Here is a 15,153-nt window from a genome sequence, read left to right on the forward strand (position 1 = left end):
GCTCAACGGGCTGGGGCGCTTGCCATGTAAAGGCTAGTCCTTTCTGCAGCGGCGAGGGTTAGAATCCGGCCCACACCCTTTGCTGCATGTCTTCCCCTCTCTCTCTCTCTCTCCCACCTTTCCTGTCTCTCACCTACACTGTCCTTTCCCTAATAAAGCAGAAATGCCTTAAAAAATATCTTTCAAATAAAAGAAAGAGGGATGAGTGTTCATCAACGATTAGTTTACCCCTTAGAGCTTTGTTTTAAATGAGGACCCGCAACTGCTGGGACTGCAACATTGTTCCTGTTCATCCAGGCCGATTTTTGCAGTAAATAAATGGCATCCTGAATGTGTTGAGTCAGCACTGACAGTAGTGGTCCAGAGGCCTCACCTTGCAGATGTCTGGGGTGCTGTAGAACTGGTGCTGCTCAGTACGGTCCTCCAGGGCACACTTGTGCAGGAAGTCTATGTCCATCCCCTCCACCAGGATCAGAGAGCTGAAGTAGCTGCAGCGCACACAGACACACAGGAGCGGAGGGATTCTTATTTTACCCTCCAACAATGCGTAATGTAGATTAAACACTATGAACACAGTAGGTGTTGGCACCTCTTAAACACTTATTGTACTTTGCTGCTCTTGTACTTTTGACTTTAGCACTAGATTACGTTTACAAAGAAGATGTGCTTGTCAGTTCTGGCGAGTAGTGGTACACAGGACTACTGCATCTACTTTAAATGGAATTATTCTAAGTCGCTATGAATAAAAGTGTCTGCTAAATGACTAATGTAATGTTGGTTGATATAGAGTCAAACCAAGTTAAGGGCTTATCTAAGGATACCAAATCATGCAGCTATCCCTGGTATCTCCATATGACATCAGGTCAATGAAAATGTGTTCAAGTCTTTTTTTTTTTTTATTCTGTGTGAATCAACAGCCAAAGTAAAATATATATTTAGAGTAAGATGTCCTCCGACAGACTCTCTCCTACTGACCCGATGCGGTCTACCAGGGCATCCATGCTCTTGTCCACCAAATGCCTGTTGGTCTGCCGCAGGCCGAAGCCCTGCTCCTTGAACACCTTGGTGAAGCTGAGCAGGTCGGAGGGCGCCATCTCGAAGTAGGCGTAGTACAGGAAGAGAATCTCCAGCAGCAGAGACTGCTCTCTCAGACACTGCAGGAACCACCGGGACACCCGCCTCTCCGTCTGACACACACAGGAGCACGCACACACACACGCACACACACACACACGTGAACATTCACATGCCAATGGCGGCGCACATACAAGTAAGCAATTAGACTACATACCAAATCATATCTCCCTGCCCCATAAATAGCTTCTAAACCACTTTTCGACATTTCACATTTGACAAAAAGCTTAATATGTGGACCTGTGGAGCTTGCTTCTGTGGGGTTCATGTCTACAGGGCTACGTGAGTCAGGATGTGGAGCTGGGATCCCAGTCTCACCATGAGGTTGCCGTGGGTTTCCCATGTTGGGGCTTCAGCCTTGAACAGGTTCTCAAACTGCAGCTGGTAGTTGTTCACCAGGTCCTTCTCCAGCTTACTCACACAGTTAGAGTACTCAGCCTGGACAGACAAAGCACACACAGTCATTCATGTTGCCAAATACACACGAGATAAATATCCAGCTTCTACACTAGTACTATCCAGCTTCTACACTAGTACTCAAGTCTAAACAAGGGGGAGCACACACAAAATATACACACACACACAAACACAAAATATATATATAAAACCTAAAGTTGTCAGATGTATCTCGACAGTCAATATATTAAATGTCAAAACTAAGGTGACCCCAGGTAAGGAGCTTCTTACCCGGTATGGATGTCGCTCATCCTGGAAGTATGTCAGCAGGAGCAGGACGCATCTCAGAAGACACACACGCTCCTCGTAGTAATAGTCTGCTATCTGTGGAGCAAAACACATACACACACACACACTTACAAATATGTTTGATCATAGGATGAAAAATGATAATCCTACAGCAAGGCTAACAAAACATAAAAGCTTGTAGGAGTGTACTTACCTTGAGAATCAGGGCTTGGCTCTGTCTCTCATCTTGAAGGACAGCCTGTATGAAGGGTAGGTAACAGCTTTCAAGGGACCTATCGTGATTTTAATTTCCACACACGCACACGTGTGCAAACAGAATTGTATTACCTTCAATGAATTGCGAGTGCCTCTGTAGTCTTCCTGTAGGTAACACTGCAGAATCTGCACACTCTGCTGTTCGTCAAGACCCTGAAACATGAAAACACCATAACAGTCATATCCCATACAAATCTGCTGTAGCACACCACATGTATATTCAGTCAACTTCATTCATAGTTGATATTGTGTATTCCTTACCAGTAGTTTACTGATCCGCAGACCAAAGTCTTTCAATGTCTGGGCTACATCTTTGTCAGCTTTTAGTTTCTCTACCGATGATGAGCTATGAACAACACACAGATTTAAAAACAGTCATCCCTACAAACAATGATCATCAGTTATTTATTTATCAATGAGGAAGTTAAGAGAATCACACCATACCTTGGTGCTTTGAAGTAGTTCAATCCCTGCAATAGCCTCTCACAATGTCTGTCCAGCTCCGCTTCGATTTGAGCCTTTGTCATAAGTGAAGAACAATATCAGAATTCATGTTTACCAACATGTATGTTGCAATAAAGGGCTGTTTTGAACATGTTTTCACCAATAAAATGGTAGACAGGCCTAACTGATACATTCAATAATGGGTTATATCTACAGTCCGAAGAAGGCATCTTGACATACCGGCTCTCGAAGTGCAGATCTTCCTAGTAAGATGGTCCATAACTCTCGACTGCTCCTGAAGAAATTGGAATCGTTTCATTATTATGTAGTCCTTATAACCAGTAAGCCATAATCACTGACTGTTAAAATAAGTGGCAAAGTACTGTGATTTAGTTCAATGAAGAATCAACGAGTTGTCAACACTGGAATGGCTAGAAGAAGTATAGTTTGTGTACAGCAGTCTCCTCCTCCCACTCAAGACAGCTGTCCCGCACATTTCTCCTAGCTGAATAGCTAGCTACAGTAGCTAGCGTTGGCAATCTTTGTCAGACAACCAAAGCACGCAGCAACTAGCTAGACGACTAGAGCTGATAGCTAAGAAGCTCGAGTTTTCATAAACAACTCCGGCTGACTGACTTGGCCAAGACTTCAGAGTTGTTGATATGGCATGCTGTAATTAGAGACTAGCATGTGGTTGAAAACTATCGACCGCGCTTCACTGTTATTCAAATGTGGAGCATGAAGCTAGCTGGCTAGCTAACATACGTTAGCTAGACTAGGTCAATAGCTGGTTTGTTTGACCAGCTCAAAGTATAAATAGATTGGATATATTTCAACTTTAAAACATGCAAATACACCAACTGACTTTACGTAGCTTATGGTTTCTAAAATAGTTAGTTATACAAGTTTTCTTTCATTTAGTTAGCTCGTTGGCTAGCTACCTGACACACATCTCCGAGTTCGCCATCTTCTTCTCTGAGAGCTGATTGGTTATCTTCCACATGCACCTACGTCACATGGCCAACCGATTTACACAAAATGTTTTGATTATTTGTTTTCATAAATGTATGAAAATTGGCCAATATCGACTCTAAATAATAATATTAGAAATATTACATGTTTTATACAAAAATTACTGAAAACTGAATTATTCATATCGTATTTCGGTGTAACACATGACTCGGCTGTCAAACATGGCCACCTCCTACTGGGTGTGAGGAACGCCAGCTGATGTGGGAAAATATAGATTGGATATAAATGTCCATATTACTCTACTCATTTATCCCGATATACTCTGCACTTGTTTGGTAAGTATTTTTAATGGTTGATATTTATTTAAAACCACAATACATTTATTATCTGCCTTGCACACAATAGCTAGCTGGCTGATACTGGGGATCGCTGCATCCTTGGTTGAAATTGCATTCAAGCATTTCTCACCACAGTGGAAATAGTAGCAAGGCTGCGTTAGTTCTGAATGGACCAAAATAGTTCTTCTGTATGTCTTTATTTTATGGCATTTTAACCGCTATTTATTTGATCGTGTAACCCCCACCTCCACATCTCGATAGAACAAAAGGTTACAGGCGGCTGAGCCCCTTAATTAATTGATATGTGATCCTGAAGTGATAATGTGGTAGCACATTTTACCGAACAATTCGTTGTTAAAGAACTGAATCAAATTGCGAATTTAAAAGACCGGGAGTCTAGCTAGTTTTAGTGGTGATTCATCAGTGTGGGAATATTTCATGGACAGCAGCCAAGGTGGGCCAAGGTTCAGTTTAGTGATTAGTCATGAAACTTAAGATCATCATGATTCCCGAGACATTGGAATGGTGTTTGACAGTAGGAGCTTATAGCTATTATCGACATCATTTAATGGTTCTCACATTATCTTAACCAATTCAATTCAAATTTTGTCTCCACAGATGTAACCTTTGGACTCAAAGGAAAGTGGCTGACTGATGATGACGTGTAACCCAGAGAGTAACTGACAGGCAGTTGAATAGGAAACTTTTCCGGAACCCTCCATCCGCTCCCCTTTTCCATCCAACCCAGCCGTCCCGTCCCCCCGCCCCTCCCTCTCTCCGCCGCCACCATGCGGGCCGACCCGGTGCTGATGGAGTCCGCGGTGGTGTTCTCCGTGGTGCTGTGCGTCCACCAGGCGCTGTGGAACCAGCACTCCTGGTGCTGCGTGGCCCTGGTCATTCAGGCCTTCTATGTCCAGCACAAGTTGGACCGGCTGCTCCGGTCCGGCGGCGCCGTGTTCCAGTTCCGTCCGTCGGCCAACAGCGGCATCGTGCCGGCCTGCATGGTGATGCCCCTGCTGGGCCTGGTGTTCCGGGAGAAGTGCGCCGACTCGGGGAACGTCTACTTCGAGCGTTTCTCCATGGTGGTCACCGTCACGGGCATGATGCTGGCGCTCTTCCTCTCGCTCATAGCGCTGGGCATCACGCGGCCCGTGCCGACCAACACCTGCGTGGTTGCCGGCACGGCGGCCAGCGCCATCTTGTACACCGCAAAACAGACGCTGACGGTGTCGGAGGTGATCGAGGTGCTGGAGGTGCTGCTGATCTTCGTCTACATCAGCCTGATCGTCCTCTACCTCCTGCCGCGCTGCTTCACGCCCGGCGAGGCCCTGCTGGTGGTGGGCGGAGTCAGCTTCGTGGTCAACCAGCTGATCAAGCGCTCGCTCAACCTGGCGGAGGCCAAAGGCGACCCGGTGAACTACTTCCTGCCGGTGGTGGTGGTGGGATCTCTGATGCTGGGGGTGTTCTTCGCCCTGCTCTTCTGCTTCATGGAGTCGGAGACCTGGGTGTCGTCGCTGTTCTTTCACATGATGACCGCCGTGTCGGTGCTGGGCATCTTCATGCCCTGGCTCTCCCTGCTCATTCGCCGGCACCCTATCATGTGGCTGCTGGACTTTGTGACACTCAACGACAAGAGGCTATACCTGCTGGGATACTGGGTCCTCCTGGCGTCGGCGGCCACGGGCGTGGTGCTGCACCAGAACTACCAGCGCAACTCCGGCTACAAGAAGCACCAAGCACCCACCGTGGTCCGCAAGTACTTCCACCTGATCGTGGTGGCCACCTTCGTGCCGGGGCTGGTGTGCGACCGGCAGCTGCTCCACGTGGCGTCCGTGGGCTGCCTGGCGGCGTTCCTCCTGCTGGAGTACGTGCGGTACTTCCGCATCCGCCCGCTGGGTCAGCCCCTCAGGCGGCTGCTCAGCCTGTTCCTGGACGAGCGCGACTCGGGGCCCCTCATCCTCACCCACGTCTACCTGCTGCTGGGGATGTCCCTGCCGGTCTGGCTGTTCCCCGGGCCCTGCGTGCCCAGGGGGGCCCTGCCCGGAGCGGGGGGCCTGGTGCCCTACGCCGGGGTGCTGGCGGTGGGGGTGGGTGACACGGTGGCCTCTGTGTTCGGCAGCGCCATGGGGGAGATCCGCTGGCCCGGCACCAAGAAGACCGTGGAGGGTACGGCCACCTCCGTGTTCGCCCAGGTCATCGCCGTGGCCGTGTTCCTCATCTTCGACGGGACCATCAACCTGAACTCCAGCTACTCCTGGATCGTGGGCTCCATCACGCTGGTGGCCATGCTGGAGGCCTACACCTCCCAGATAGACAACCTGCTGCTCCCGCTCTACCTCTTCATCCTCCTCCTGCTCTGACCCGGCCAATCGGAGCACACACAGCCCAGATGCCGGCCTATCGGGGACCAGCAGGGGCGGGGCGGTGAAACGTCCCGAGTGGAAATGCGACGAATCCAAATACGGCAAAGGGGCTGTAGTTTTTGACAGGCCCGGTAGGAGATGAGTGGACGTTCCTCAAGGGGGGCTTTGCTACTGTATATAGTTTAGTAAGTGCGATCATTGCTATTGACTGCAATGATAATCTCTCGAGCAACAAGGTTGTATGGGAGAATTACACTGTGGCTGGCACAAGAGAAGAATGAACTGTGATGTGACTCCTGAATGCTCGGCCTTAGCTTGCATAAATTAATGATGAGAGCTAGAGAATGAGATGGCTGAAGGCACTCCAGATATCACTCTCTCTGCTTTACCGTTCAGCAAGCATGACAGTAGAACTAGTGCTCTTTAGATACTGGAGAGGTACTCAAACCCTATTTCATTTGAACATCTAACACTACTGTTTATTATTATCAGTTGCTTAGGTAAGAGAGAGAAGGGAGGGTAGGAGGAAAGGTGTTGTATGTTGCTCTTCAGCCTCTGTATTGAGGTCTGTCTCTGAGGTATTGAAGCACTCTGAATCCCCAAACACCTGAATTATGAAACAGCAAATACACACATTTAACTCCCCCCCCCCCACTCACACACACACAACAATTTCAGGTTTGGGTTGGATGCTGCTTAAGGATAGGGTTCTATAATTTGCGTGAAATGTCATTTACTTTGTGTGTAGCCTTTGAAGAACATTATTTAAGTGAGCTGTTTTGAGTAAGAATTAAGTAATATAATGTATTTTGCCTTTCTTGTTGTGATTGCTGGACATATATTTGCCTTAAAGAAGAATATTTTGTGTCACACATTACCTGGTACAGTAGATAGTGTAGGATACTGTAGCTGATGCCAGCATGGTATGTGTCCAGGATACTTCACTGAGAGAGATCGCAATGGCAGGTTGATACTTCAATATGGCAGCAGATTATACTGTACTATTCAATAGCATGCAATAATGTGAAATCATGTACTGTTACTGTACATACATCCTACAGCTTTTGCTTGACAAACTATTTATTTTCTACTTTTTATCTTTATGGCTTTAAGGGACCCTCTCATTCAAATATTTCCTTGGTCATAGTATTTACTTAGTGTCCCACAATGTATTTGTTTGAAAGGAAGATGGTTCAACAGGGCCTCAAACTAGTTTGTTAGAATTTGATTTCAAATAATAACAAATCATGTGATCTTGCCTGTGTTTTTGCCTTTAATGCAAGTTAGTTCATATCATGGGCCGGGTTTACAGACATGGATTAAGCCTAGTCCTGAACTAAATAGTTTCCATTTAGTCCAGGCTTAATCCATGTCTGTGGAAACCATATAGTGTTAGAAAACTAATTAAATTAACTTGAGACTTGAACCTTGAGATCGTAGGTCTTTAGCACAATAAAGATTTTGTATCTGAATGAGACCGCCAAGGTTAATTGTTCTCTGATGTGCTGTACCTGGTCCTTCATGTTGTAGTTATACCAGTCAATGATTGACATCTCATCCTCTCCTGCAGTTTGCTGAGCATTCCTAAGAAGACACTTTCTAAAAATAAAAAATAAAAACTGCTGTTATCAATGTTTTTGATGTTTTTCATATTATTGAGCATGGAACCAATGCAGTATTTGATTTCTGTGATTAAGTACGTTTGATATCTTTTTCTAATCCAAACTGACAATTTATGAGCTTGTTTTGTCTAATGTTTTCTGCCTTCTTGTTTTCGTCACTGCTCTTGGCTTTGTCTGGAAACACTGATATTGCATGATAGACCGCATCAATAAAAGCCTTTATGCTACATCACTTGTCTTCCTTTCCCAAAAAGGGCAATTGGTTCTTCTGAGGTTCTAACTGGCGGTACTGTTCCTGTTCCACCACACAGAGTACAGTAGCAGTCACCTGACTGGTTTCACATGATACACACACCGTCTCAGGTCTCAGTAGGCCTGCAGTACAGAAGTGTCTAATTGCAAACGTTTGACCTCGTATGTCTTGAAGCACACATCCTTGTGAGTTCATATTTCATGTATTAATGTGTACTGTCGCTAGGGTCAAGAGAGTATTATAGCATGCAGACTTCTCACTTGAAGTTTCAGAGTCAACTGTGGGTGTGGATTGATCGATCCAAGAGACATGCTGTCAAAAACCACTTGTATTCATACAGGGAAGAGCAATTTCAGTTTATCAAAAAATATTGTGTAGAAAAATTATGAGGGCATAGTCAATCAGGAATTGTCCAACGCAACCACATATTCAACCTTCACATTTTGGTCCATTACTCATATGTAAATGCATGGAATGTTGTCCCTTATCTCCTGCCTTATACTGTAGGTCTATACAGTATTAGTTATTCTGGATTACATATTTTATGTAAATATGTACATATTTGATATACATATGTGATCACTTTTCATTGCTTATGATTGGCAGGTCAGGTACTGTAACTTATTCTGCTGGTAGATAAATACTGATACTGTCCTGTTCCATGGAAATCTCTCTCTCTCTCTCTCTCTCTCCCTCCCTCCCTCCCCCCTATGGAATGTCCTGGCTGTGTCCTTCAGTGTGATGGCAGACGCTGCTGTGTCCTCTAGGTGTAGAGAGCTGGGAAGGGGAGCTTCTCTGTGGGCTGTAACCTGGGGACAGGGGGGACAGAATGACATGCCGGTCACCTGGACGTCCTGGGGCATCACAGCTCGGGGCGCACGCCTATCCAGCCACAGCCTAAAACTTAACTCATACGTCGTACGACAAATGTCTGTCAACAGAAAAAAAAATGTCGACTGACATTGAGCATTTATACTTCAGTGAAGTGTCTGATCACCTCCATGGTAACTTGCAGACTTGGCGTGGCTGATTGATCCATGGCAACGAACATGCCTTCTATCTAGTTATCCAATCACAGCTGTGTGACGAAAGTGACGGCGTCTGCGACATTAGCAACATTGGTAGGTGCAAGACACCCCTGTCTGACACAAAAAAAGTGTTGACATTGACGTCATTTCTGTCTGTTGACACTTTCAAAAGTTGTACGACGAAGTATAAATCGGCCTTAACTAACATCTAACTATCAGCTGCCGTATTGATACAAACGTATCCAGAGCATAAAACTCCCAGCATCACATACGCATCACACACGTTACAAGCCTACGACTCGATGCCCGGTTCCGTCTCAACACCACACTGGGTTCTGTTCTGGCCCCAGTGCGGTGAGGTGAGGTGGTACCGACCAGTTCTCTGCACTCCAGCCGGTCTCCTGGGAGTCCATGATGTGGAAGGTGTAGACGTGGCGCGAGGCGTCCGAGGTGTTCTGGGCGCTGCGGTGGACCACCTCCCCATGGATCAGAACCACCCCTCCTGGGGGGAGAGGGATAGGGAGAGGGAGAGGGAGAGGGAGAGGGAGAGGGAGAGGGAGAGGGAGAGGGAGAGGGAGAGGGAGGGAGAGGGAGAGAGAGGGAGAAAGAGAGAGAGAGAGAGAGAGAGAGAGAGTTTTAAGGTTACTTATGATCATATACAATGGTTCAGATCAAAACGTTGAAAAAACTAGCACTTTTGAGAAAGTCTGATAATTGCTCTACCACCGTTTAGGTCATACAATGGATGTGGGTGGGCACCTTGAAAAATCATTTTTTCAAATTAAACTCTCGATTTCAAAGACAAGAAGCTCACCGAGGGGGTAATTGGTGTCCGTTGGTGTTCTGACATCAAATTCGCCGCAAAGTATGAATCCTGTAGGGTTTTATTGATCATTTTATGAAATCCATTGACTTGTATTGAAGTGACTGTTGTAGATGTGTAGATCAATCCGCAGAGGGGATTCAGGAAGCGGAACTACTTACGGTAGCTATTGTTATTGTTTATGTTGCTAGGCTACCTAGTTTGTGGAAGTTTACACACGTATGTGCTGTGACTAAATAGTTCTATGCTAAATATTTTAAAAAGCCTTTCCAGATGAACTAGAATCTTACTTTATGGGTTAGGGTTATTATAGGTCAGAACGCCAACTAACACCTTGGTTCTTGTCTTTGAAATTGAGAGTTTAACATGTTTTTGAATGATTTTCCAAGGTGCCCACCCACATCCATTGTATGACCAAAACGGTGGTAGAGCAATTATCAGATTTTCTCAAAAGTGCTAGTTTTGTCAACGTTTTGATCTGAACCATTGTATATGATCATAAGTAACCTTAAAACAGGGCTAAACATGCATTTTCCCTTTACTACTCCTTTAAGAAGGAAGCTTTACAGTAGTTGTTAAAGACTGCTAGAAGAACTCACTATCAAGTGTCAAAGTCCCATGTGGCTGTGTCCTACCCTCTCCCCCTGTGTTCTTTGACACACATTCTTTGACCCACACTCCCCCTGCAGTCACTCTCACTGGTCTGGAGGGAGAAATCGCCAGACTCTTTCTCATAAATACATGCATGACTGCACGCACACACAGTTTAAACACACAATAGACACACACACACACAAGTGAGCCTCACCTCAAGTGAGTTCTCTCGCTCTCACACACACACACACACACACCCACACACACACACACACACACACACACACACACACACACACACACATATAGTTTAAACACACTACACCCACAATAGACACACACACACACACACACACACACACACACACACACACACACACACAAGTGGGCCTCACTCCGAGTTCTGGACTGCACGAATCAGCCTACGCCTCCAGATTGTCTGTCCCTGAGGTCATCAACTAACAATAACTAAGCACTTTCCCGGCGATCACTTCCCCCTGGGTTCATGTTGAAATCCCCAGTGAGGAGAGAAACACTTGCCTTTCTTGACCGGCGCGGGGACAAACAGCTTGTCATCGTAGTCCATCTCCCTTCCGATGAAGTCCGTCCGGGGGTAGGTTCCTTCAGGGGTGCGCACCATCCGCCGGGCGATGCCGCCTGGGAGTGGAGGAGAACCGGGTCACGGGTCAGAGAGAATGTCAAATGGTAAATGCACTGCACTCTTTTATCCAAAATGCTTTACAATGACCTCTTATTCACCTATTCACACACCAATGGTGGTAGCTGCCATGCAAGGCGCTAGCCTGCTCATTGGGAGCAATTACGTTACTGACGGAACGTTACTGACGAGACGTTACTGACGGGACGTCACTGACGGGACGTCACTGACGGGACGTTACTGACGGGACGTTACTGACGGGATGTTACTGACGGGATGTTACTGACGGGATGTTACTGACGGGATGTTACTGATGGGATGTTACTGATGGGATGTTACTGATGGGATGTTACTGACGGGATGTTACTGATGGGATGTTACTGACGGGATGTTACTGACGGGATGTTACTGACGGGATGTTACTTGGTGGAGATCTTTGTCCAGATTCTCCACCCTGGTCCCTGAAGTAAGCACCACACCCCAACATGGATTGTGACGACCTTTACTCCAATCCCATGCCTTTAGGTCTATGTGAGGAATGGGCAAATGCACACTTTGGGAGAAAGTTTGGAGAACTGAGATGTAGAGGCCAACTGAGACAGAGGACAGTATCTTGTTACAACAGTGTAATGCTGACACACTGTGTGTGTGTGTGTGTGTGTGTGTGTGTGTGTCTGTGTGTGTGTGTGTGTGTACGTGCGTGCGTGCGTGCGGGCGTATCTATGCCTAAACGTGATCTCACTGTTTTGTGACCCGGGGATGAACCAGAGGCAACCGTTGTCCAGGGTGGCGTCCTCCAGGGCGATCCACACCCCCATCACTCTGCCCAGGGGCTCCGTGTACAGGAAGGTGGCATCCTGGTGGGGCGTCACTGAGAGGTAGATAGGGGGGGGGGGGGGCATGAGGGAGAGCACACCCAGACAGACAGACAGACAGACAGACAGACAGACAGACAGACAGACAGTGCTGTAGACATGAGCATTTTTGTTATATATAAAGTTGTCTTACCCTCTCCGCCGATTCCCGGTTGCTGAGGAAAAACACAAAAACAGAGCAAGTTTAAATGTTAAATCAAGGTTCATGATTCAGCTTCATCTCACAAAGACGTTACTCACATTACCACACACACACACACACACTCACACACACACTAGTCACCTTGAAAATGTACATGCTTTGAACAATCACAGGACTCTTCAAACCCAACTTCTTAGATACACCCTAGAGAACAGAGAGAGAGAGAGAGAGAGGGAGAGAGAGAGAGAGCGAGAGAGAGAAGGAGAGAAGCACATAGAGTGGATTTCTGTTCATTTTATTCAGAACTCCTCAGGGCTCAGTGAGGGCTCTCGGAGCTCCGTCTCACCTGGATCTTAGGTGAGTGAGTGACATTCTTGTATAAAGGCTCGTAGGCATGGAGCGCTGAGGGAGATGAGACAGGAGCATGAGCGGGAAAACGATCAGACTTCTGTCCATTATAATATCTTATTTGAATTAATACAGTAGCCTACTCAGTACTCACCATGTCCAATTTTGTTCAGGGAACGTTCTTTTGCCACAGTGAAATCTCCTAAAAAATAGAGTGACCAAACATTATTTTATATTTCACCTGACCTCAGCGTGGTGAGAAACAGCAGTATGCTCTTTATTGAAGCTCACCGTTATCATCAAAAACTCCTTTCTCAAAGAAGAAGCAGATCTTATCTCCACTGGTGATGAAATAGTCTGCGTTTCCCTGCAGGTGACAAGGACATGTCACTCTGTCATCTGATCCAGCTATGGACAGTCATGTTGCTCAGTTGAGAGGGGCACACCGGTGCTGACATAAATAGATACACTGCAAATACCTGCTCACATGGACACACACACACGGATGCACACAAATGTGCCCACACATGCACATGTGCGCATACACACACACACACGCACCCACACACACACATGCACGCACCCCCCCCCCCCCACACACACACACACCTCATAAAAGGTAAGTAAGGGCATCGTTCACCCAGGATCAAGGGGGAAGGGAGAGATCTTACCTGCATCTTTAGTGATACAGTAGGAAGGCATGGATGAGACAAAGTGGAGCAGTCAAGAAAAACATTGCACAGGAATATGCCTATAACCTCCTACGTGACATATGCTATTGTTGGATACCTGTGTTTTGAGCTGCTCATCGTGATTGGTGGAGAACTGGACCCTGCAATGTGCAGGAATATCCATCCGGTCTACTATCTCGCTCATCCGCTCCCTGAGCGCGTCACACTCTTCTGAGCTCAGCAGCCCGTCCAGAACCAGGTACCCGTCCTTGTGGTACTGTCAAAGGGATCTGCACTTAATCGTATAGGCTACATTGCATGCTAATAGTTCACTTTCAGCCCACAGACCAGACGCAGGCTGGTCGCATGGCCAGATCGGGCTACCTTTAGCTGCACGCGGGCAGATCATGTTACGTAACAAGAGTCAGCAGAAGGAGTCTGCAAACAGTAACGTGCAACATTGTAACTATATAAAACGAGTCGCTACACACACTCTGATTCCATACAGTGTTTCCCACTGGGTCACGTACTAGGTCGGATAGTATTGCCCAATACATCACTAGAGTACAACAAAAATTTAAAGCAAAAATCGGTTTGTTTTCTACATGCAAGCTTTTGAACAGTGATCGCCACAGTGGGGATAGTTTTTGCGAACGCTCACCTTATAGGCGTCTTCGTCTGACATGAAATCCATGTTGAATTCTGCGAATGGACAACTATGCTGTCATCCGGGAACTACTTCCCTGGACTACACTGAAGTACCATGTGATAGGAGACCTGCCTGACTCGATTAAACTGTAACCACGGTGAAGCAATAATAGGATTTTGGACTTAACCCTCATCCTACCGACTGGGGTCCTTACCCCCTAAGGCTTGACTTAACCCTCATCCTACCGACTGTCCTTACCCCAGAGGTATCTGGCTACTTAAAAAAAAATCATATCTCACTGGTGCTTTATTCTATCATTCCAATTTCCCATGACTTTTTCAATCAATTTGTTCCTAAATGACTGAATATAATTGTTTTCTGTTTCTGCTTAACATGTATTGGGGTCATTTTGACTCCAGTTAAAGTAACTCTGCAATTGTAATAGATGGGAAAAGAGCATTGACATGGCTCCTAGTTTAACATATCACACACACACAGACACAATTGGTTATACAAGTATTTGTGTGGAATGAGTAGTTTGTTGGTTTCAGAGGCCAGTGTAGTTTCTGTAGAATTAGTGTTTTCGTTTTACTCAATAGGCAAATTAACAGTACATTTGCTAAAATAACATTTTGTGCGTGGCTCTAAGACAGCGCAACTAGGATAGCGTTTGTCCAGTTATCACTCCCTCCCTCCCGCCGATCAATGTTGACCTGCATTTCTCTGTTGGCACCACAAGAGGCAGTAGCCTAGTCCCAGCACACAAAAATAAAGAAGGACATCAAAATCAACCCACCAATCTCCACTGCACAAATAGAGTAGCGGTGAGAGCATTGTACTCCCACCCGGGAGACCGGGGTTCAAGACCTGGTGGGGATGATTTTATGGGACTATACCCCAAACCTCCACATGTTCAGTATTGTATTGTGTTGTGCTGGATTAGCATTGGAAGCATTGGAACTGATGTGTCCAGGCGACAAGACCTATCTTAATTTATCAGACAATATTTCATGTCATTTCAATTCACAGCTATTTCAGTGGCATGACTAGCTTCCGTTCTACCAGTCAGTGAACAGAAACAAGCCAGCCACGCACATAAGCCAGGCTGGACCTGGCCTGGTTTTCTCAGATGACATTAATGACACAGCTAATAACGTTTTGAGAAGGAAAAGTTTGCTATGATGGTTTCTGCTAGTAGTTTATTCTTGGGGTAGCCCAGGGATCCCAGTCGGTAGTCCATGTATGTTAATTATGTTGTAAGGATAAGGGTTAAAGGAAA

The 15,153-nt window shown here is 46.2% G+C and overlaps 3 protein-coding genes across 3 annotated transcripts in view; 1 reads left to right on the forward strand and 2 right to left on the reverse strand.

Annotated features, from left to right (window-relative positions):
• nup188 (nucleoporin 188) overlaps positions 1-3,541 on the reverse strand; it is a gene marked incomplete at its 5' end in the record, with an annotated part of 21,954 nt that extends 18,413 nt beyond the window's left edge. The window contains 10 exons of the mRNA XM_084442548.1: positions 374-488; positions 976-1,187; positions 1,453-1,572; positions 1,822-1,914; positions 2,033-2,077; positions 2,167-2,247; positions 2,356-2,440; positions 2,539-2,612; positions 2,779-2,833; positions 3,480-3,541. Of these exons, the coding sequence (XP_084298674.1) occupies positions 374-488; positions 976-1,187; positions 1,453-1,572; positions 1,822-1,914; positions 2,033-2,077; positions 2,167-2,247; positions 2,356-2,440; positions 2,539-2,612; positions 2,779-2,833; positions 3,480-3,541 (942 nt within the window). The remainder of the gene's footprint in view (positions 1-373; positions 489-975; positions 1,188-1,452; positions 1,573-1,821; positions 1,915-2,032; positions 2,078-2,166; positions 2,248-2,355; positions 2,441-2,538; positions 2,613-2,778; positions 2,834-3,479) is intronic.
• Positions 3,542-4,636: 1,095 nt separating this feature from the next.
• dolk (dolichol kinase) lies at positions 4,637-6,208 on the forward strand (the record flags this gene model as incomplete). The annotated part of the gene is made up of 1 exon (XM_084442247.1): positions 4,637-6,208. One exon carries the CDS (start codon positions 4,637-4,639, stop codon positions 6,206-6,208), a length of 1,572 nt encoding a protein of 523 aa, XP_084298373.1.
• A 2,213-nt stretch (positions 6,209-8,421) lies between these two features.
• phyhd1 (phytanoyl-CoA dioxygenase domain containing 1) lies at positions 8,422-14,021 on the reverse strand. Its single transcript, XM_084442123.1, has 11 exons — positions 13,887-14,021; positions 13,344-13,502; positions 12,846-12,921; positions 12,709-12,756; positions 12,553-12,608; positions 12,348-12,410; positions 12,198-12,219; positions 11,932-12,060; positions 11,072-11,188; positions 9,490-9,616; positions 8,422-8,895 (listed from the first exon to the last, which is right to left on the reverse strand). Exons 1-11 carry the CDS (start codon positions 13,917-13,919, stop codon positions 8,850-8,852), a joined length of 876 nt encoding a protein of 291 aa, XP_084298249.1. The 5' UTR covers positions 13,920-14,021; the 3' UTR covers positions 8,422-8,849.
• Positions 14,022-15,153: the final 1,132 nt, after the last annotated feature.

Source organism: Borostomias antarcticus (assembly GCF_949987555.1).
Source record: "Borostomias antarcticus genome assembly, chromosome: 8".
Classification (NCBI taxonomy): Eukaryota; Metazoa; Chordata; class Actinopteri; order Stomiiformes; family Stomiidae; genus Borostomias; species Borostomias antarcticus.